Below are 24,259 nucleotides of genomic sequence, written 5' to 3' on the forward strand. Positions count from 1 at the left end.
ATGCCTCGCCCTCCTCTGCAATGTGCTTGCTGATCTGGTCGGTCAACTTTGACTAATTAAAACCTTCCGAGAGCCATTATCCAGACCCTCTGGCAAATGTCATGCAAGAAGGACACCCCAAAGTCTCAATGTAGATGTTGATGAGACTCTTGATGCCCTTTGCCCAGTAACTGAAGTCTTTAAAAGTCCAATGCATTAACAAAGCATTACTTTAAAGATTCAACCCATGAAATAGCTGGATAATTTTGCTCAAGGATACAATAGAAGGAACTTTCCTGGGAAAGCCATTAGATTCTGTCAGCTTCTTACTCACTGCACCATCTGCTGCCACATGTAATTTAACCCGAGTTTACAACCATTACACTTTTACGGCAGAGTAGGGGGCACTCACATCGTAGGCACCAGCCTTGATCTGCTGATAGAGCTTGTGTTGGTCTTCATCCCAGAATGGGGGGTAGCCCACCAGCAGGATGTAGAGGATTACACCTGCATACAGACATCAGATGTATTAATCCAGACCCACCCTTCCCACAGCACACTGGGACCGAGGCCACACGGGGCCAGGGCACTCACCACATGCCCAGATGTCCACCGGCTTGCCATACGGGTCCTTCCGCAGGACCTCAGGGGAGAGGTACCCCGGGGTGCCCGCAAAACCTGCATAACAAAACATGCACGCAGTGGCCACTTTCACTGGTCTGATACATCATATCTTCAATTCAATTTGAAATTCTATAACATGCAAGGCCAGTGACCATTCAACCAATTAGAACAATCAGCCCTGTGACTAATGAGAAAAGCAGGAACCAAAAGCTCACCCTGCACAACAGTAAATTAGAGTCTAAAGAAACAACAATCTCAGACAGGGCAGCTAATGGGGCATACCACGTCAGCCACCCAGAAGGGGCGGGGCTTACCAAACCAAGCCTGCTGGTCCCCCTGCACCTCGATGGCTAGGCCGAAGTCCGCCAGCTTGACAGCAGCCCCCTTCATCTTGCTGGCCAAAAGCAGATTCTCCGGCTGGGGGGCATACAGAGCAGGCAACAATAATGTGGCCTCAGGGGTGATGGAGAACTTAAGAACCAGTACACACAACCACAGTTAGTGTCAGGATTGACTGTGAAGGCTGATAAGTGACCTCGACCCCACCCCCCCCTTTCATAAAGTCCAGGAGCAGATCTCTGTGCCCCCCTCCCCCCACCACCACCATCTTCAGAAACTGTGGGAAAACAGTGTGGAAAAACAGGGGGCAGTGGGCTAAGCCTGTATGCCTGTAATCAGACGGTTGTTGGTTCAAACCCAGCCTCAGCACGTCTGCGGTTCCTTGCAGGAGGCCCATAACCCCCAGCTCCCTGGGCGCTACTACGGGTGGCTGCCCTTCGCAGACAACTTACTTTACAAAGAGCAAGCTAAGGGAGGCGTAAAAACAATTTCCCCACGGGGACAATAAACTATCAATTATTATTATTATGTGGCTGGGGCAGCAGCAGGGGTTGATACAGGGTGGTGGGGGTAAAAGATGAACATGGTATAACAAAAAGTGGCATTTTTCTGAGTATAGGTCCATGGGAGGTGAGGGGGTGGGTAAACATACTTCTGCTCTCTAACAGAGTGAGGAACTCAGGCAGGGCAGCTGATGAAGTCTGGACCACAGGAGGCACACCCCACCGCCTTCCCCCCACCAAGCCGATGAAACGGTGATGTCATGCCCATTGGCATGGCAACCACATGCCACTTAGCTCCTTGTTTAACTTCTGCACTCGGGGCCGGATTAAAGCCAGACTGGCACTGGGGGAGGGGGGGCTGGCACTAGGGGAGGGGGCAGGTGAGTGCATGCTAGACAACATGATTTCATTTAATAAAGAATACCACAAACATGTGTCATATAGTACAGCAGAGGCAAGGCTCATTTCATGAAATATAAACTGTCTAAAGTGGTCGCCATACACAGGGCATCCACCAATATCTCCCCCAGCACTCCTAACCGGGGGGGTTGTCCTTGACAGAAACTCTACACACGTCACTTTCATTATTCAAGCATCACTTATGGCAGGTTCCAGAACACAAAGCACATAATCCTCATCTCAGTGGGGGGGGGGGGGGGGGGACAACACTGAAAGCCCTTGTGCTTTTGTTTTTTCATTTTTAATAACCCCCACCCCCACTCGTCAGACCTTATTGACAGCTCTAAACTTATGCACGGACTGCCTTTCAGTATTATAATGGCTCTTGATCCGCCTCAGGGGCATATAACCTCCTATCAGAGTGCCAGCAACCCTGTGCCAAAGAAAGCTGAGAGCTGTGACGCAAACTGTCGCCATGGAGACAGGTGATGTGGCCTTAATCGGGGGTTGCCGTGGTGACGAGCGCTAACCTTGAGGTCCCTGTGCACGATGTCGTGCTGGTGGATGTGACTGACGCTCTCCAGGATCTGATTGATGCACTGACTGTGGAAGAGAGAGAGAGAGCAGTGTCAACGGAATGATTCGGAAGGAGGGGCAGGAGACAAAACTGATGAGAAAACGAGACATTGATCAGAAGATACAGGATGCTGGTACTGAAGAGAAAACTGCTCCCTGAGTCATGGAAGAAGGGAGCTTGACTCTCATGCTTCTCACCCATAGGTACCACCTGTAGTCAGCTGGACAGCCGTGGATCCATGCTGGAACGGGGCCTCCCAGCGGTGTCGCATAACACGTTGTCCTACCCTAACTTCAACAGCCCTAGGACATTTTCCTCCACACAGTAATCATCGTTTATCAGGAGGTTGGTGACTCTCCATCACGACTGGCTACATGGCTCACCACAAGGCTGTGCATGTCAGACAGCAGGGACTCACTTACCTGGGGCCTCAACGCTCCTCCATGTTACACAGCAGGGACTCGCCTGCCTGAGGGCTCAGTGTCCCGCATGTTACACAGCAGGGACTCGCCTGCCTGAGGGCTCAGTGTCCCGCATGTTACACAGCAGGGACTCGCCTGCCTGAGGGCTCAGTGTCCCGCATGTTACACAGCAGGGACTCGCCTGCCTGAGGGCTCAGTGTCCCGCATGTTACACAGCAGGGACTCGCCTGCCTGAGGGCTCAGTGTCCCGCTTGTTACACAGCAGGGACTCGCCTGCCTGAGGGCTCAGTGTCCCGCATGTTACACAGCAGGGACTCGCCTGCCTGAGGGCTCAGTGTCCCGCATGTTACACAGCAGGGACTCGCCTGCCTGAGGGCTCAGTGTCCCGCATGTTACACAGCAGGGACTCGCCTGCCTGAGGGCTCAGTGCCCCGCATGTTACACAGCAGGGACTCGCCTGCCTGAGGGCTCAGTGTCCCGCATGTTACACAGCAGGGACTCGCCTGCCTGAGGGCTCAGTGCCCCGCATGTTACACAGCAGGGACTCGCCTGCCTGAGGGCTCAGTGTCCCGCATGTTACATAGCAGGGACTCGTCTGTCTGAGGGCTCAGTGCCCCGCATGTTACACAGCAGGGACTCGCCTGCCTGAGGGCTCAGTGCCCCGCATGTTACACAGCAGGGACTCCCCTGCCTGAGGGCTCAGTGCCCCGCATGTTACACAGCAGGGACTCATCTGCCTGAGGCCTCAGTGCCCCGCATCTCAACACTTCAATGACGGTCCCTTTCTTTAGCTTCTCTCACCCAAAAAACAAACTGGATGGTTACCCCCTCCCCCCACCCATTACCAACCAAACAGTCGCATGTTCTGCGTTATTTTTGTGAGCCTTCGGGCCCGTCTACTTTGTGCCCACTGTTCGTATGAACTCGCTCTGTACAGTGAAAGTGCAATTCCTGTCAGTGACCTTCAGAGGTGGCCACATCTATCACTCTCCTACACATCTATATTCTGTTTCTTGCTATATTGCTTATTGTTGAGTATACGCGGAGGATGTCAGCAGTTTGGACATATTTTAAGATAAGGGACGACAACAAAAGTAAAACAGATTGTAAGCTCGGTTCAGCTAAAGTGTCTAGAGGAGGAAAGGACAGCACGTCATTTAACCCAAGCAATTAGCATGTGTTACATTTAGTTTCACAATGGAAAGCAGTGTTTAGGTTTAAGTTATGACTCATGTCTTATACATGAAATATATAAGACAGTCTAATCCACACAGTAAGGTAAAATCCTACAGCTTATTAATTAAACACTGGAATCAGATCGGTACTCAGTATTGGCCGATACCCAGAGCTCAGGTATCAGTATCTGGACATATAAAGTGGAATCAGTGCATCCCTACTGTATGTCAAAGCGCATAAGAGCTTCACTGAGAGAGAGTGCAAAAAGCTTCTGTAGTTTGCCTGACAATGTACCACAAAAAGGTATCCTGCAATGCAAGCGCTTATAAACAGTCAAGTCACCTTATTTATATAGGACATTTACAAGACAAAAAAATGCGATGTTGACCAAAGTGCTTTCATAAGACAGTAATAGAAAATAAAATTTAATCAGAAGCATTGCTAGACAAAGCCAGGCTACAGACATCTAATATCATACACAGACAAATCTGACTAAGGAAACACCAGCACAGTTAACCACAGTGGCTAATACCTTTGAAGAGCTAGAGAGAATCTTGCTACATGGTAAGGTACTCCCTGTTATCCCAATCTAGGATTTTCTGGTAAAATGACTTTATAAACAGACATTTCACCCCAGAATTAAAAAGGATATGTTTTAGAGGGGCTTCAGTGCTATCCATCCACCAAGGTAGTTGCCTGGTTTTGGAGATATCAACTGTAGAAATGTCGGTTGTCTGTCAAATATAATGAGACTAAATTACATTTTTTCTGTTGTGTTTAATTGTGCCAAAATATTAGGTGAAGATTATTGCTGGGATGCTTGTGCACTTATCTTCTGTGCAGTGATACAACTGGTGTGTGGAGTCTGGTACAAGAAAATAGTTCCTACATTAAACTGCTCACTACAAAGTTTGTGGATTATCTTGAGTAACTGGTTCATGTTTTCTAATAAGAGACATTGCTGTTGAATTTTTTAAATGTATTTGTGGAGCTTTAAACACCACAGAAAGAATGCCATTCAGTCTCATTATATTCAAGAAAAGACTGACATTTCTACGGCCAATCTCCAAAATTAGGCAACTTCCTTAGAGTTCATGCTTGGACTCTGCTATGTGCAGAAAAGGGACCACCCCCCCACCACACACACACAGATAGATAAGGGTCACAGTCCTCACTACTATGTCATACGTTACTCATGACCGGGAGCCCAAAGACTGCCAGACTGTGTCAGGTCATGCCTTTTATCCATTGTGTAGGGAAGCTGAGTTTCCAGAATTACGTTATTAAGTTATCTAAGGGAATGGGGGAAAGAACTCAGCCATGCTTTCCAAAAACTGAAGAGCCTGATAACTTTTTTAAAAGAACTTTACTGGTTCAGAAGTTCATCTGCTTTTTAAAGACGGTTTGACTTTTTGTTTCTTAGCATTTTTTTTTTTTGCTTTTGATGTTTTAACAATACGGACTTAAAATACCCATGAGTGTGTGTATATGTTTGTGTGCGTCTGTGTGTGTGGCATTTTTGAAATTATTATAACAGATTTCCCCACAATGTGACAAAAACTTGTAACTTTCTGCCGTGTAGAGACACTTTTTTAGTCCTTCACAAGGATAACCTCAATTTTAAAAAAAATCTGTAAATGCATTCAAAAAACTAAAATAGCTGATGGTCTTGTACTTAGTTTGGTTACTTATGGTTAAGATTAGGGCTGGGTTAAGGTTGTCATAGTTGGTACGCATTGGGGTTATGCGCATAGAAATGAATGGTGAGTCTCCATAAAGATATGAATACATGGACTCTGCATATGTGTGTCTGTCTGTGTATGTGACACAACCTCACTGCGTGTATCACACCATTTCTTCTGTACTTTTTTTGTGTGTTCACACACATCTGGAATCTCCAGCATTTCCCCAGCATTTTAAAGATATTTGACTTTCAATTTCCTTTGAAGCATAGGTTCGGTCATCATCTGCACTGTCAGCTGGCGATAATCTCCTGACTACTGGCCCCGGACACATATTCTCTTCATGCCTTTGCCCCCTTAAGTTATGTAAACCCAGATCACAGCACTGCACTGCATCACTGAAGGTCCCCCCTAGGCAGTCAGTCATGATGCCTGGTGATTTAATGCAGATGCTGGGGACCAGTCCAGTGGCACCTCCCTGCTTAAACGGTCCGATGGTGTTTCACTGTTAAGACGTTCCCAGTCCAGTGGTGCTTCATTGATCGAAAGTTACGGGTCCAGTGGTGTGTCCTTGGTCAAACATTCCCAGTCTAGGGGTGCTTCATCGATAAAATGTTCTGGGTCCAGTGACGTTTCCTTGGTCAAACGTTTTCGCTTCTGGGTGTCCATGCTGTTCAGTATGCATTCAGCACACAGCTGCAGCATTTGTCTGTTACCCTGCCAATGTCTTGCTATGTGTTTGGTGTGTCTGCCTGTGGTTTGATAAGGTGAAATGCTGTACAGCTAAATGTTTGCATACTGGTCACTGAGAGATGACACAGCCTCAGCCCTGCCCACCAGTAACCATGGTGACGGAGCATCTGGGGCCCACCTTGCGTCAGCTTCGCTGTAATACTCCCTGGCGACGATGTCCTCAAACAGTTCACCGCCAGTAACACTGCGGGAGGAGGCAGAGAAGACCATCAGCACCGAGGGGGTGAAGACACAGAAGACCTTTCCACACCGGACCAGCTGTTTGACCGCTAAGGGTATTGAAGTATGAGTGTGGCAGGATGCAAGTACCAGCAAAGTAGCGTGGAAGTATCAGTGTATCAAAGGCTTGGAACCCTGCCAGCATCCCTTTCATAGGCACCCTAGACTAGAACACATTACAGGGTCCAGCGCCAAGATTAACTTGACACTGAGTGACTGATAATTTGAAGCATGTGTGTCAAAGGCAGCGTCAGACTCCAGGCAGTGAGACCTCTCAGACAGAAAGCGCACATATGATGAAGGTCAGGCCATACTCACAGGTCAAAGACCAGGTAATGGAAGCCTTCTTCAGCAATGCTGTCATGGAGACGAACTGCAGGAACAGAGGAAAAGAGCAATATAGACCGGGGTGAGGGGCCAGCCTGCAAGGTCAGCCTGCCGCATCAGGTTGCTAATCGCCCAACTCGCGTGACAGGTTCAGGCCAGTCCTGGCTCACCATAAGTGTCCCATTATCTCAGTTTCCTCCTGGGGAGGAGCTAGTATGAGGTACATCATACCCCACCCCACCTCAAGTCCAAGAAGAGCAAAAATCACACGCCTGGCTGAAGCCTGCCCCCCATGGTGCCAGAAACTGGCTTTTCAGACAAGATTAACAACACAGTTTTATATGATTGAAGGGGAGAGAGAAAGATGTGGGAGCAGCTGGAATAAGAACATAAGAAATTTACAAACGAGAGGAGGCCATTCGGCCCATCAAGCTCATTTGGGGAGAACTCAACTAATAGCTCAGAGTTGTTAAAATCTTAGCTAGCTCGGATTTAAAGGAATCCAGGGTTTTAGCTTGCACTACACTAACAGGGAGACTATTCCATAGTCTAACTACACGCATTGTAAAGAACTGTTTTCTCAAATTCATTTTAAAATGTTCTCCTGCTAATTTCCACCTATGGCCATGAGTTCTAGTATTTAAATTAATATTGAAGTAGCCATTTAGCTGAACAGCATCCAGACCTGTTAGAATCTTATATACCTGGATCATGTCCCCCCTTAGTCTCCTTTGCTCGAGGCTAAACAGATTCAGTTCAGCTAACCTCTCCTCATAAGACATTCCACTAAGACCAGGAATCATTCTTGTAGACCTATGTTGCACCCTTTCCAAGGCAGCAATGTGGGGTCTTACCAAGGAATTGTATAATCTTAGCATCACCTCCCTTGACTTAAACTCCACACACCTAGAGATGCAACCCAACATCCTATTGGCCTTTTTTATTGCTTCCCCACACTTGTGAGAGTGGGCCATGGAAGCATCAACATACACACCCAGGTCTTTCTCATAATAAGCGACCTTTATTTCAGTGGAACCCATAAAATATCTGTACTTTATATTTCTGCTCCCTGCATGGATTACCTTACATTTATCTACATTAAATTTAATCTGCCAGGTACCATCCCAGTCACTAATTAAATCAAGATCCCGTTGTAGCCTCTGTGCTGCTAGTTCGGTATCTGCTACACCATCCACCTTGGTGTCGTCTGCAAATTTAACCAGTTTACTGTATGTATTGGTGTCAATATCATTAATGTAAATTAGGAACAATAGTGGTCCTTAAATTGAACCCTGCCGTACCCCACTATGAACGCAGGCCCACTGTGACATTGTGCCTCTAATAACTACCCACTGCTTCCCGTCTGTTAACCAGGCCAGAGCAGACAGGAATAATCCTCAAGGGAGGTGCTAAATGCAGCTAAAATGCAGGGAAAGGGAAGAGACAGGGTGCGGGGCAGGGTGGGGTGAGTCTCTGTGGCCCTTGGGACCCGCTCCAGGCTGGATCCCCATGGATATGTCTGCCTGTCTGCTGGCAAGGGGACCTACGTGACTGTGCCATCCACACTCCTTTCCCTCCCTGACCGGTATGGGAACTGATGTGCAGCTGAAGTAGGAAGAACCGTGGAAAGTGGGGGGGGGGGTGATAAAGACAGACAGAGATAGTTGCAGTGAAGAAGAGAGAGATGAGGAAAGGGAGATAGGATGGAGAGGGACAGTAAAAGAGATGTGGGGGACAGAGGGACAGAGAGTGAAGGGGAGATGGAGATTGATGAGGAAAGAAACCAGCGCTGAAGCTCATGAAGAAGGCAGCTTCCGGGCCAGGCACCAAGCCCATGCTCATACCCCACCTCTGACACCCAGCTCACCCATCACTCTATCTAAATGCTCTGCCTCTGCTTCTCCCATCCCCAGAGCTCTCAGCCACCTCCCTCTAGTACAGGGGTGGGCAATCTTATCCACAAAGGCCCAGTGTGTATGCAGGTTTTTGGGGTAACCTTTAGGTCAGCTGTTCAAATCCAGGTGTGAGAACTTTTCAGCCAATCACTCTTCTAATTAGTAATCTAATTAGGGAGTTGCAGCGAAAACCTGCACACACAGCAGCCCTTTCTGGATAAGATTGCCCACCCCTGGTCTAGTAAATAGCTCTCGCTTGGCATTGGAAAACGTGCAGCTTCAAGCCCAGTGCAGAATAACCACAAAGTAGCTGTAAACATCAGCATGGCGAAATAACATGTTGCTGACAGAAACCTCCATCTCGTTTAATCACCCCGCCCCAAAGAGTAGAGTACCTGCAGAGAGTGCAGAGTACCTGACACTCCTATTTTTATCACAGAATCACCACCCAGCAGCAAGGCATGCTAGAACGTCCCACTCACCAATGTTGGGGTGTTTCAACAGGCGACAGATGCGAGCCTCTCGTTCCAATTTCTGATGATCTGAGGACAGAAACAAACAAAAACCTTTTTAAGATAAGAAAACTTTTTTCAAGATAAGAGGGAGGGCCCTCATGTATTGATTGTAGCCCCACCGGGTGTTCTGGAAATACCCTGTTACCAGGATGCGCTTTGGCCACACACTTTTCCAGGCTTCCAGTGCACGTCTCTCACTTTCCTGAGGCATGACCCCAGAAAGACGTGACACGGCTCTCAGGCCGTGTGTGTGTGTGTCCTACACATGTGGTCATTCATATATATATATATATATATATAACATTATGGGGACCAAATGTCCCCCACAATGTGATAAAACCTTGTTATTTTGACTTTGTGGAAACATTTTTTTGGTCACCACAGGGCCATCACAGAGGCATTGACGTGGCTCGCTGTGGGCCAGATTGCCATGGAGACACGTGGGGCTCAAACCCAAACCAACATGCACTGGGCACATTCTCCCCTCCAAAGGAAGAGCCACACTCATGGCGAGCTGGCGGCCGGCAGGATGCACAGAGCCCAGCAGGCTGTTAAAGTGTAATCACAGCAAATGGGACAGATGGGGTTTACAGCTGGGAATGCTGAGGGACTATGGACCTCCTCCTGAAGCATGAGTCAGAGACGCACGCACTGGGACACAGAGAGTCACAGAGACACACATGAGGACACACAGAGGGACACCTGGGGACACAGTGACATAGAAAGGCATAAATGGGGACAGAGAGAGGTACAGGGAGGCACATACAAAATCAGACAGGGCACATACCCGAAAGCTCTCTGCCATCTGGTCAGAATGGGTTAAGAAAAGTGAACTCTGTAGTGACCCCCCATCTCTCTATTGCCACATGCCAAATGTCTAAGTACTGATATAACAAACTGTAACTATGGCTGCTGGTACCGCTGTACGTGTCATTTTTATCTACTATGCTTGTCCATTAATGGCCAATGCATGTTCTGACCACCCATGCTCTTTGCCTTTCTTCCCACATGTGTGAATGGTACGCAGGGTGGGCACCATCTGAGCTGGAGTCCTGGTTCAGTCCCACGGAAGGGTGACATTAGGATGTGACTTTCGACCAGTGACATTGTGGGAGCTGACTTAAATCTGCACCCTGCCCAGGCTGGTGTAGAAAATTAACTCATTGATGGACATTGGTTTGACTTAATTACAGTCTACACCTTGCTTTTAGAAAGCAAGCCCAATCTTTTCTTTTCCTATAACGTGACAATGCCAAGGGGGGTTGGGCAGCCAGTTGACCTGGGACACCCAGAGGTTTTTTTCTCCCTGCTTGGGAGTTTTTGGTACCTCTCCACTGTTGTCATCTGGCTTTCTTTAATTTTTTTGTTTTTCCATTTCTCTGTTTTTGTATTGTTCTCTCTTTATGATATTCCACTTTTCATAACACACCCATGTAAAGCACCTTGGGGCAACTCTGTTGTGAAAGGCGCTATATAAAAATAAATTAAATTGAGTTGATGCTGTCAGCCAATCAGATAAATGACAAAGAGCCCAGAAAGCAAAACAGCCCTGGGGGCAGTGACACTGCCGTGGGGTTTATCATTCAGCAGGGAGGGACAGAGACGTCAGCACCACATGAAAGATAGATATACCACATACACGGGGTTGGGGGCACAACGGCTACTGCATTGCACAAGAACATGGGGTGCATTTCTGATCCCCCAGTCTGGGATTGGGTGCTGGCTGTGCAGGGCAGGCCTTCAGCTTAGACTATCACTGGATCTGCAGAGCCACTTAGGTGACTAATTTCACCACCCACCCTCTAGGAGACACCATCCTCTCCCTGAGAGAGCCAAAAAGCTTTTTTCGCTGTCTCTCTCACCTAGGATGAACACCTCGTGCTTCATGGTACCCACAGGTAACCGTATGTCACTGGGGCCGGGCTACAGAGGGGACAGCACCCCCAGCCCCACCCCCCACGAGTCAGGCTACAGCTAAATAATCAAAGCCGCCCCTGCCTGCTGTGTGCGTGTACTCAAGCACTGACATTACCCACCCCTGGCAGCCCGACTTCCCCTTTGCTGCCTCTCTGCTCCCTGTCAGGCCATTGAAGGAAATTTCAGGATTTTCTTCAGAAACTACATTGTTGAATTTAAGAACCATTCTGAAAGCAAACTTTCAACCTTGGACATTGTGGAAGCACCAGCAGTAAGGAGGAGGTGCAGATGTAGAGCACAATCAGTATCGAGGAGGTGCAGAAGCAGAGCACCAGCAGTATGGAGGAGGTGCAGAAGCAGAGCACCAGCAGTAAGGAGGAGGTGCAGAAGTAGAGCACAATCAGTATTGAGGAGGTGCAGAAGCAGAGCACCAGCAGTAAGAAGAAGGTGCAGAAGTGAAGCACCAGCAGTAAGGAGGAGGTGCAGAAGTAGAGCACAATCAGTATTGAGGAGGTGCAGAAGCAGGGCACCAGCAGTATGGAGAAGGTGCAGAAGTGAAGCACCAGCAGTATGGAGGAGGTGCAGAACCAGAGGCTGGAGAAGTCTTTACAAACTCATTTGAAGAGAGAGACCCACACTCAGCAAGCTAGTGATGGGCTGACAAAATCTCAGGACTGCCCTCTGGGCTGACAGACGCCACACTCCAAGCTCACAGATACAGCACTCTGCACTCACTGGTGCAGAAACAATACCAGTGAGCCAAACCTCAAAACTTAAAAACCCAAAAAAACAAGTAACACAGAACACACAGCTGACGTTTCTGCGAGCCTGCATGACTATGACTGCTCAGTGCTGTAATTACACCACAGCCATAGTGACACTTGTGCATAAAAATGTTGGTGTGTGAGTCTCACTCCAGTGTTTGTCAACTACACACCTCAGGCTCTGCTTCCCAGAAATGAGGTAGCACTATTATTTACCACATTATTTATTCAGCTGTATCAGTCTGTCATCTGCACACAATTGCAGGGCATAGTGGCAGCCCGCCCACAGTGCCGCTGGTCTCGCCCACCCCTGCCTCAGAGCTGACACCATTGGCTCAGAGAGTGGGGCATCTTGCCACTCAGTCAGTCATGTGTCGCAGAGGCTGGTAACAGAAAAAAAGGCCAATCAGGAATGGGGAGCCATATGGTGCTGACACGATCCGAGTGAGCCGTGCCAAGACCCAGCGAAAACCACACTTGGCGTGGAGGGTTTCAGCGCTGCCTTATCACTGCAGTGATACATGGTTACAGAGACCGGAACTGTAGTCAAGCAGCAGGCTACTGCCCCCCACAGGGAAGCACTGCCTGAAGGACACCTGTACTCTGGGGCAGGAGGGTGCCCCAAAGCGGGGAAGGAGTGACAATGGACAGGAGCATGAAATGCACAGGTCCTACATTATTTAACAGTGACAGTCTAAGTGCAAGGCAGCCTCATGCTGACTGATACATGCACAGGAGAGTGCAGTCGCCTGGAGACCAGCATGAGAAGGATGTAAGTGCTGGAGCCGGTGTCGGGCTTTTTCCCAGTCTGTAACTGGTTCCACACATTTCCACCACAAAAAACTGGCCCTGGGCCATAGAAAATGCCTCCAACACAGCACCACAGAAAAGCTGAATTTGGAACCATAACATCATAGAATGCGAGACAGGCTATCGCATCCAAATCTTGCACATACCAGGCAAATTCAATCCATAACTGATATGGTTTTGTCTTTTGGCAGTGAAAGAACATGCTGGCTTATTAGTGAAATAACCTTACAAATTTTATAGAATTTTTTTATTCTATGAAACAGAATAATATAATAATAAATTATAAACATATCACAGGTTGAATAAATAAAATACTGTGGTGCTGAAGTGGCAAAGAGATCACGGTGCCGGACAGCAAAGTTCCACTTTTTGCAGACTCTTTTACTGCGTAATCCTTAAAAGGATGGCGATAAAACAGCAATTGAGCATAAATTCACTTCCACACACGTAGCAGGGAGAATTGCAGCTTTCAAGAAGAGACAGAGCACAAGTCATACTCTGAAAACCGAGACTTAAAGGCTAATTTGTTTGGTTTGGCAGCTTATAAAAACCCCATAAGAGATCCAAAAAAAAAAAAAAAAACGGAATTCATATGAACCTTTATGTTACTCTCACTTCTGACTACGTAACATTTCCATTCTGTTCTCTTTTGTAACCATTGGAAATGTGTGAGCACTGGGTGGGGTGGGGGGGGCAAGGGGCTACTGCAAGAACACAGTGTGCCTCTCTGATCACCCCCAGGCTGTAATTTGGGTGCTGGGTGTGCAGGGTAGGCCTTCTGCTTACACTCTGACTGGATCTGCAGAGAGCCACGCACATCCACTTAGACAGGCGCGTTGTCCCACCCACCCTCTGTTGCCTTGTTTCTACCCACACCAAGCTGCTGCTGGGCTAGTTCTCACTTGATGCCTTTTGAGAACCTGCCCACATTTCCACCGATTTCAAAAAAGTAAAGTAAAGGTTCATATGTATTACATTTTTTGGATTTACGTATTTTAATGTTTCAGGTTTTAAGTACTGAACCAAAAAAAAAAAAAAAAACAGTTTTTAAGAGTATGACCGCTTTATTGCCTGTATCCACTATTGTCTCCTTAAAGATAGTTTGTGCGTGTCAGTGAATTATTCTCACTCTATACTAAAAATTTTCCTTTGCTGTCCGGCTCATGATGTTTTCGCCACTGGATCGCCCCAATATTTTATTTATTCGACAACGTTTATAATTATTAAATTTGGCTAGCAGATTGATCTTGCATTTTTCACAGAATAAAAAAAGATCTAAGATTTGAAAGTCATTCCACTAATAAGCCAGTATGTTATTTCACTGCCAGCACCAGTGATATTAGACAAAATTATAATGGCTATGCGCTGAATTTTCCAGGCATACAGAAGGTTTGGACACGATAGGTCATGTCACTTTCATTGATGTTACATTCCAAATTTGGAGACCAGCTTTTTTGTGGTGCTGTATTGGAGCCATTTTTGCTGGCCCAGGGCCAATTTTTTTGCAGTGGAAACGCACTAAACTAGTTCTGGATTGGGAAACAATCAAGCACTGGTTCTGGCACCATGTTTGTGAGAACGAGGCATGTATGTGTCTCTCAAAAGGCAGTAAGGGAGAACCAGCCCAGCACTGACACCACCATTGGCTCTGTGTGTGGAAATTAGGTACCAGTGTACTTGAGCACTGGTTACAGCACAGAATCGCACACCACCACCAGGATACGCTTCCAAGTTACTGTGACTCTGCACACATGTATCCCTACACACCTATGGCCTATATTTTCTCGTGCATATATTCAGTGTTTGTATTTGAAGATCTCCCTGACTGTCCTGTTGATGAGCCCCTCTGAGAGTGCATGCAAGTTCCTACATATAACAGCCCCAAAATCCTTGTGAATTACTGGCTAATGTGCTTGGGGAGTAGAAATGATCCTGATGACAAAAAAGAATGCCATGGACAGGGCCATTTGGTGTGTGAGCACTGTGTGGATGCTGAGGTCACAAGAAACAGGCTTTTTGTTTCACTGAACACTCAGGGATGCCTGGTCAACAGTTCTAAAACTATTAAGACACTTTCAGGATGTAGTGCTAAGAAGAAACTCAATGAGAGAAGTCTGTGAAGGCTGGTACGGCTTGTGGAAAAAACAATATGCATAACATCTAAAGAGCTTTGGGCTGACCTGGAGCAATCTGGAGTGGTGCTTTCTGCCCATAATATACTCTGCTCACTAAATCAATCAGGACTCCATGGGCAAAGGCCAAGGAGGACACAACTATTGAGAGAATGGCACAAAAAGGCAAGACTTGAGTTTAAAATATGAAAATCTGGAACGAGCCAGTGACCGCTGCAAAAGGGCACCTGACAACTAGGGTAAGACCAGGTGATGGCCTGGAGAGACTGCTGACAGGAGGGAACAAACCCCACTGGGGCTGGCATGGGCTAGCGACTCATGCCAGCAGGATCCAGGGCTAGTTAGTGTTCCTGGATGCACCCACCTTTGCTATGAAAACCTCAAAACGAAGAATACCCCCTGAGTTTGTGAGAGCAGTGGTGCAAGATGACTCACAGACGGACCACACAGGAACAAACCAAAGAAAGAGAAAGACAATGAACCAGACGTCTAGCACTGTAATTGACGGATCATTAGCACTGACAGAACAAAAGCTGCAGAGATGCATCTGTGGTTGGTCAAAGGTAACATCACAGAAAGGTCTTAGGATCCATCAAGGCAAAATGAAGGGCATTAGTGAGCTCAGCAAGGGGCCTCGCATTAACCAGTACCTCATAAGAAGTAGGTCAAATCAGCAGAGTGAAGCCCAGTGGTAAGAGAACTTGCACAGTCTTCAGGGTATCAGCACCCCGAACAAACTCAACGTAGCACAGACCCATCGGCGGGCTCCAGCTCGGAGGCTAACCAGCCACGGGCAGCAACAGAGAGGAAGATGGAAGCGAGAAAACCAAAAATCTTGTGCCCCAAATCCTGCCAGAAGAGAGAGTGGGAGACCATCAACACAAACCTTGTCCACTAGACAGAGAGAAAGGAACTGTGGAAAAAAAGCTGGAGAAAATGGGAACCATCATTTAAAACTATGGCATCGAGAGATTTTTGGTGAAAAGGGATCACACAGAGACTGCAGAAAAGGTTTACAACCCAGCCCAAATCCAGGAGGCAGTGGGAGATCGATACACTAGTGAAGGAAAGAAGACAACTGAGAAAACAGTGGAGGAAGGCCACAGAGGCAGAAAAGGAAGTTATTGATGTACTGCAGGCTGAAGTAAACCAGCACTTGACAAAGCTACAAAGACCTGGGACAACAACATAAGAGGAAAATAATGGGCAAGGACCTGCTTCTACAGGGATCCGTACAACGTTAAAAGCCTCTATGGTATGGGGAAAAGTGGAAACCTCAAAATATCCATACAAGTACTGGAGGAACACCTGAGGAAGACCTACACTGATAACTGTAGGCATAAAGTGAGGTTGAGCGTATCGTATAACAGGCAAGATTGGCTTCAGCTCCTGCTCTATAAGAACATCCCTGGAGTCCTGAAATACCTCTGGATGATGAAGGTGTGAGAGTCTGAAGGTGGTTTGGCAGAAAGGACCTATATCAAAGGCATGGTGAAGGGCAGGAGGCGTCCTGATCCCAAAAGAGAAAAACTCATCATCCATCATCCAGTTCCGGCAAATCAACCTTCTGAATGTAGACGGAAAGATCTTCTTTATTATGCTAACCCAAAGGCTCTCGATATTCCTGCAAAGAAACAATTTTGTTGACACATCAATCCAGATAGCTGTAATATGTGGCTTTGCAGAATGTCTGGAACATGCTAACATCATCTGGCACCAGATACAAATGGCCAAGAAGAAAAGAAGAGATCTACATGTGGTTTTCTTAGATCTTGCCAATGCCTTTGGACCAGTTCCTCGTGAGATACCATGGACAGCATTTAAGTTCTTCCATGTCCCAAAGAACAGGGTTAGGGTTAAGGTTAGGGTCATAACACAGAACAACACTACCACCTGGCAGTATCTATAGGTAGGCATTACGGTGGGCTGCACCATTTCTCCTCTGGCATTCACCATTGCAATGGAGCTCATCATCTGTGTGTCTGGATGGGTAGTGGGAGGCGAGTGGTTCAGGGATAGGCTATGTCTTCCACCAATCAGTGCATACATGGATGACATGACTACCATAACAACAACAAAGCTGTGTACCAGACGCCTGCTACAGAAACTCTAGGAAAACATCAAAGCACGAATGGAAATCATAAACATGTACGAGGTCACACTTTTGCAAGCCAAGCAACTGGAGAGACTGGTGAACTCACACTTGAGGAAATGGCTTGGACTACCAAGTGCCTCAGCAGCATCAGAATCTACAGGAACAGAGCCCTCTCATTGCCAACCTCTAGCCCAGTGGATGAATTCAAATGTGCTAAGGCAAGGCTGGACATGTCCCTTACAGAATCCCGGAACCTGGTTGTAAGAAGAGTCGCTCCTACCCTAGCAACAGAGAAGTGGACTCCAACTGCAACCGTACTGGATGCTAAATCTGCCCTCTGGCACCAAGATTTACTAGGCCACGTCCAACAAGGCAGACAAGGCTTTAGCCTGGGAACAAAAACACCTACTTGGCAGAAGGCAACCTCAAGTGAATGCTGGACCATGGTAATAGAGGAGGTGCGCCGACAGGAAGCAGCAGCCAGGTGGCCCAAAACTGTAGGTCAGTCAAGACATGGCTGCTGGACGAGGTGGGAGGGGGTTGAGAAGAGGAAACTCATGGAACAAACTGTGGAGCATGGAGTAGAATAGGCTGAGTTATATCATCAAGGCCACATATGGTGTCCTGCCCTCTCCCACAAACTTAAATCTCTGGCTGAGAGAGGATCCGGCTCGTCCTCTGTGTACAGCTCTAGCAACCCTCAAGCACATCTTAGTCGGATGCAAGACCAGCCTAACACAAGGCAGATATACTTGGCGACACAAGTGTTACAGTGCTTGGCAGCTGAAGTAAAGAGCAAGTGAGTAACCATCAATGCCATACCTCGCAACAAGCAGGCGAGGTATGGCATCTATCCTTCATCCAAGAAGGGCAAAAAACCGAAGACTAACCCCTCACATGCTGAATCAGGACGACTAAATGTGGCAGGGGACTGGGAAATGTTAGTGGACCTAGGCCAGAGACTCATTTTCCCATCAGAGATTGCAGCAACCACCCTGCGACCAGTCGTGGTCCTCTGGTCCAACTCCTGCCAACATGCCTACGTCATCGAGCTTACAGTCCCGTGAGAGAATGTGGCTGACGAAGTTCATGAACATAAGAAGCTGTGTTACACCAACCTAGCAGCTGAAGCAGAGGACAGAGGATGGAATGTGAAAGTACACCCGGTTGAAGTGAGGTGCAGGAGTTTTGTAGCCAGTTCCACAGCAAAGTCCCTCAGGGAAGTAGGTGTCAGAGGGCAAGCCTATAGGAAAGTAATCAAAGAGCTCGCCAACACCGCTGAGAGGATCAGCCACTCGCTGTGGCTGAAAAAGAAAGATGCTGCTTACACTGCCATGGCAACCAAATGACCATGAGACACACACCCAGGTCTGATCAGCCTGTGGTGGGCCTGCCTCAGCGGAGGGTGTCTTGTGATAAATGGCTGAAACATCTAATGATGCTGAGGTGCACAACTGATGATGTGTCCTCGTGGTGGCAACATCACTTAGTGGCTATCTCCAAACAACCCCCTCCAAAGACAGTTGTGGTGCAGAACTAGGGATTGTAACATTCAGTCCTTCTTTTAAAAAATTCAAAAACCTTCTTAGATAAGCCGCAGTCTATCTGGAGAATGTTCTATAGACAGATTAAACCAAAGTGGAGCTCTTTGAAAATGTAGTACAGCAGTTTGTTTATAGGCAACGTAATGAAGCCCATAAGGAAGATGACTACAAGAAATGTTTAGAAGCTGTCACTGTTGCCAAAGGTTCTGAAACCAAATGTTAGTGAAGGGTGCCAATAATTGTGTCTAGGGTACATGTCTATATTTTTTATTTCACTATATGGAAGCTTTTTTGTTGCTGTTGTTTCCAATACAAAATTGGTTAATTTGCATTTATTTCTGAAGATATTCTACATCCTGTACTTACAATTGATGGGAGCCAATAATTCTGACGAGGATTGTACGTGTACCCTTAAGTATGGCCCCAGAGGCCCACATGCAGATCCCCAGGCAGACCCTCAAGCAGCCCTGCACACGCACTCTCACACAGACCCTCAGGTAGCCCTATGCTCACAGTCTCTCACAGACTCAAGCAGCCCTGTGCGCATACCCCTACACAGACTCGCATGCAGACCCTCAAGCATCCTTGCATGCACACTCTCTTGCAGACCCTCACTCACAGCACCCCACACACACAGAGCTGCATATTCCATGAAGCTCGGTGACACCGTAGCAAAGGGACCTTGGGTGACCCGCAGCTCGCTGCTTGTGCAGAATCTTCTCAACCAGACGATCCTCGGCAGGCATCCAGGAGGCAGCATGAGGATGCAGGACATTGAAGCATTGTGACTAGGACTTGCCAACAGATGGCATTCATGCCTGGGGAGGCCATTACATCACCAATGGGCCTGGATCGACCCGCGTGAAGCTACAGCCTGCATTCCTGTAGCACTGACCTCCTAAATTCCTCATAAATGATCTTTTGTATCGTCCCCCTCCACTCTGATTACCAGAATGCCATGGAGGTGGAGGCCAAAAGTGGTTCAGAAAAACTGCTTCATTAAGAAAATTAGGTAACGCTTTACATTAAGTGAACCATCATAATGCATTCATAAGCAGCATGCAAGTACACCTTATCATCCACACATCCCTTAACAGCTTTAATATATATTAATTAATAACAAACATTACATGATTATACATTTATAATGTTTGTTATTATTATATAATGCTAGTTATTAATGTATATTACAGCTGTTAAGGGATGTTAGGATGTGAAGGTATACAAACATGATGTTTATGAATACTTAATGAAAACATTATGAAGGTGCACTGAATGTTTTATGAATGCAATATAAAAGCATTATGAAGGTGCAGTTAATGTAAAGCGTTACCGAAACTTAAAAGTAGAGTATAACAAAACCAGCTCTAGCACTCAAACCGACAAACACACAGACAACAGGGGCATGCTTTAGGTTCCCAGCATGCCACACGTCACCCGTGACATTCTCCTGGGTAATCATGGCCCATGGCAATGACACTGGCTGAATACCAACGCTGCCCCACAAGTTATTTTGTACCTTAGCCTCATCAGCACACTTCAGAGATCAGCGGGATCTCTGCCATGCGATTGGGGATCATGAAGAAGTGAAAAAAACAGACCAATTTCCTACAATTAGGAATAGAATGAGAGCCGAGAGCAGCAGTGTGATAAAGGCGTGCATCAGATCTGAGCAAGCTGCCCCACCTCTTAAACTGGACTGGTTTAGCAGTTCAGCTGGCAGCCCTGAAACCACAAGTCCCCAAAGGAGCTCTGAACCGATCCTTAACTGAGATACTTAGCAGGAGGTCTTTTCAAAAGACATGAACAAGTTTTTTAAGGAGACCACATAAAATTGTAAAATGATGTCAGAACTATGTACATTCTCAGGCTCCTCAGTAATGCAGATTGGCCAATAGGTTAGGGGAAGGGGCAAGGTTAAAAGGCAAGGGTGTGTCAGCTGGAGTTACTGCGGAGAGGAACTGGAGGCTGCTTTTAGCACTGCACTTTGGGGGAGGGGGGGTCACTAAGACCTGCTGTACGTGGGAGAGGCATGGAAGGTCAAACAGCCACGCCCTCACATACATTGTCACACACACTGTCACTAGGGATCTCACTTTCGATTATATTAATGCTTGAGTAATCTACCAATCTGACGATTCATCGAGTACCCATTTATATATAATATAATATAATATAATATAATATAATATAATATAATATAATATATACATTGCAATTGATACTAGGCAGGAACCAATCACACATTGCAGGGAATACACTGAGTCACACCAACACAGTCAATTTAGGCACTTCAATTCACTTAAGTTTAATGTTTTGGACAGTATAAGGAAATCAACAGATCTGGTGAAAGAGCACCCACACACAGGGTGAACAGGCAAACTCCACACACACAAAGTGCCACTTGTACGATGTGTGATGTTAATATCAACATGAAATTTCGGCAAATGTAATTGTCACATTGCAAGGACCATAATAGTCAACTGGGTTCAAACCATCATTAAATTGTGCTAAAACATTCACTTAGTAATAGGAAACCAAACTTAGCAAGCTTTGCAATTTTAATGATGGTTCCTTTTCAGCATTATCTAATATAAGTTTAAAAAATCAGTCTAAAGTTTACTGCCGCTGCTTTTGCATGAGCACTTCATGCAATTTCCGAGACAACCATATAATTTTCATCCTTGCTGTTGGACTGATTCACAGACTGTGTGGCGCATTTGTGAGAAATCAAACAAAAAATGAGTGAAGAGGAGAAAAGCGAACAAGAATTGGTCATGAAAAGGCATTCATAAAATATTTCGTATTCCATAGTAACAATATTGAGCAAAAGCAAGTGATTTCTCAGCACTGCTTTGTGTCTTTTGGCACAACTCACTGCAACACCAAAAACTTATTTGGCATACTCTGTTGGTAGATCAGTTCTACATTTGGCTATATGGTTAATTTTCGTATTATGTAAAATGATGTGGCTAAGCGACGGGGTAACCTTCATTTTAGCAGCAATTATTTTGACATACAGGAATCACAATAAGCAAAATAAATTAAGTCAAAGTGATGACAAAGACAGTCTAGGCTACTTTAAGGGGCTAAATAGGACATATTTATGGCTAACCTCGCATTATTGGGTGAGTCCGTCAAACCTGAATGTCTTCTTTTAAGATGCATTTGCTTTGCAGTCAAGTTCTGCTTTGCTATAATGACAGATATCATTCACTTTTAATGTGAAGTGCTTCCACACAAATGATGCTTCGGCTCTTTATTTGGGCCCTCATCCTGCATGTGGCATCTACCTTCCGCCATATTGACGAGTAACTGAGAAGGAAAATTTTAATCAATGCTTTTTAATAACTGAGTAATCTAACTACCACACCATCACACACACTGTCACACCATCACACATGCTCTCACGTTATCTCACACTCAAACTATCACACACACTCCCATGCTGTCATCATGCAGTCTCACACTGTCACACCATTACATGCACTGGCAGGGCATCACACACTCTCACACCATTACACACTGTCACACCATCACATCCACTGTCACACACTATCATATCATCAAACACACAATGCCATACCAACAGACCATAACTCACATTGTCACACTGTCTCATACACTGTCACACCATCACACACTGTTACACTATCACACCATGGAGGATCACTGCACTATCACACCATGTAGCTACTGTTCGGGAGTTCCTATCCATGTGGGGGACATCATGTGGAAATCACCCCCAACAAAGACAGGAAAACATCCCACAACAGTGCACACACATGCCATTTGCACCAAGAGGTTTTGCTCTCTATTGCTGCACTGAATCAAGGATCAAGAATGAAACAAGGGAAGGAATGAGACCCTATAATCTGCTGGCAACAGGGGGAAGGTCACTGTCACAGGCTCACAGAAAGTGCCACACAATGCTGAGGGTGACACAGACGCAAATGAGATCGCTGGAGGGATTGTCTAAACTGTACGAGACTTATTCCTAGAGAGAAAGGTTAGTGCAGCCCGGCTTACTAAAAATACACCAATCCCAGGGTTTAGAGGTGACTCAGACTTCACCTAGGAAGCAGCAGCAGGGTCAAGTAATGCCTTGAGTGACAGCTATAGACAACCCATTAGGCTGGCAAAGTATCTGTCTAAGGCTGAAGGGGGGGGCGTGGGGGAGAAGCTAAGCATGGGCCTGGTTAATATATCAAGCAGACGTGACCCCACCATGGAGCTCTGACCCCCCACCCCACCCCACACACACACCCACAAGCTTGGCCTGCTCTGCTCTCCCACAATGCTCGGCATTTAACAAGCTTACATGACAGTAATCACGCAGGATTGGAGCCAACACATGTGCCAGTGCACGTGACCCCAGCTGGCGTCGAGGCAGCTGGGAGACGCAGGGGAAACCAGCACACTCCACCCTCTTCATGGGCAGCCAAGCCTCATGGGTTGGTGGGGGGGGGGCAGTTCTGAGGAAAGATCTGCTGACCTGGACAACTTGAAGATTTCATATTATTGAAAAACACTCCCCCCCATCCCATTCAGGACACTGGCCTCAGCTCTGTTCTCTCTCTGTGATTAGCCATTTTGTTCTAAATTGCTGGACAGAAACATTTTTCCGAAATTTACAAAACTTACAGATCCAAAAATACACACCTGGCTCACCAAAACAGAGGTGGGCTTTTCCATCAGTTATTTATCAATTGCACACTATGAACTACAAAGTCAGCAGGCGGCAGTAACTGAGGGTGAATCAGCAACATCAGTGGTGAGGGGAATGATGGGTAATTGAGAGAGATGAAGGGGCTGTTTAGCGTGTGGAGGGTGGAATTCATAACATGGAAATGGAACCAGAAGACCAGGAGGACCCTCTTTGAGACCCCGCTCCCTTTGACATCCGCCTCCTCTCTTCCTTACTTAAACACCACCTCCCATCTCCGCTGCCATACTCTCTAGGCTGTGTACAGACAGCAGCGGGGTAGCCAGGTGTTCCCCCCAAATGGCCAGAAATTTTGCACCCCATGAGAACTGGCTGAGTGGCCAGGCAATGGAGGGGGTTAAAATTAGCATGGAAGGATCCCTCCAGGGGGACGGTCAGAGATATATATGGAATGATGTGCGAGTCCCCCAGGGAGCCTTGTGAAGCTGAGCTCTGTCAGCCTGGCCCACCTCTGTCAGCCTGGAGGGACACAGGATCTTGTGGCCTGCAACCCATCCCCAGGAAGCAAATGTGAAAGTGAGGGCACTGGAGCCTATAGGGCACGCCCTAAAAACACTGCAGGCTTGCGTGAGCCACTTGCTGACCACATGTTGCAGTAATAGCACAACATCTTGCACTCGCATGAACACTGGGAGAAAGTCGTATTGCGTGAAGCCGCTTCCTTTCTCCACCCTGCAACCTAACCGCGCAGCATGGCCACAATCCCGGAAACAGCTAAGCCACGAAGAAGCTACTCCCACAAACCTGGGGAGGGAAGCAAAGGTGGATGGGAAGCAGTCATGGGGTGGGAAGCAACCATAAGGGGAGGAATGCCCCTTTGCCCCTTAGCCCCTACAGATGGGTACAGCCTCCATAAGCAGC

The 24,259-nt window shown here is 46.9% G+C and overlaps 1 protein-coding gene across 29 annotated transcripts in view; it reads right to left on the reverse strand.

The window, feature by feature from the left end:
- LOC111853435 (calcium/calmodulin-dependent protein kinase type II subunit gamma) overlaps positions 1–24,259 on the reverse strand; it is an 81,381-nt gene that overhangs the window by 38,025 nt on the left and 19,097 nt on the right. For all 29 annotated transcript variants that reach the window (XM_023830287.2, XM_023830291.2, XM_023830283.2 and 26 more), the window contains exons 3-9: positions 9,378–9,437; positions 6,992–7,046; positions 6,573–6,638; positions 2,375–2,447; positions 918–1,020; positions 574–657; positions 392–486 (exon numbers count right to left, since the gene is read on the reverse strand). In XM_023830287.2, the coding sequence (XP_023686055.1) occupies positions 392–486; positions 574–657; positions 918–1,020; positions 2,375–2,447; positions 6,573–6,638; positions 6,992–7,046; positions 9,378–9,437 (536 nt within the window). The remainder of the gene's footprint in view (positions 1–391; positions 487–573; positions 658–917; positions 1,021–2,374; positions 2,448–6,572; positions 6,639–6,991; positions 7,047–9,377; positions 9,438–24,259) is intronic.

The sequence above is a fragment of the Paramormyrops kingsleyae genome, chromosome 3, assembly GCF_048594095.1.
Source record: "Paramormyrops kingsleyae isolate MSU_618 chromosome 3, PKINGS_0.4, whole genome shotgun sequence".
NCBI lineage: Eukaryota > Metazoa > Chordata > Actinopteri > Osteoglossiformes > Mormyridae > Paramormyrops > Paramormyrops kingsleyae.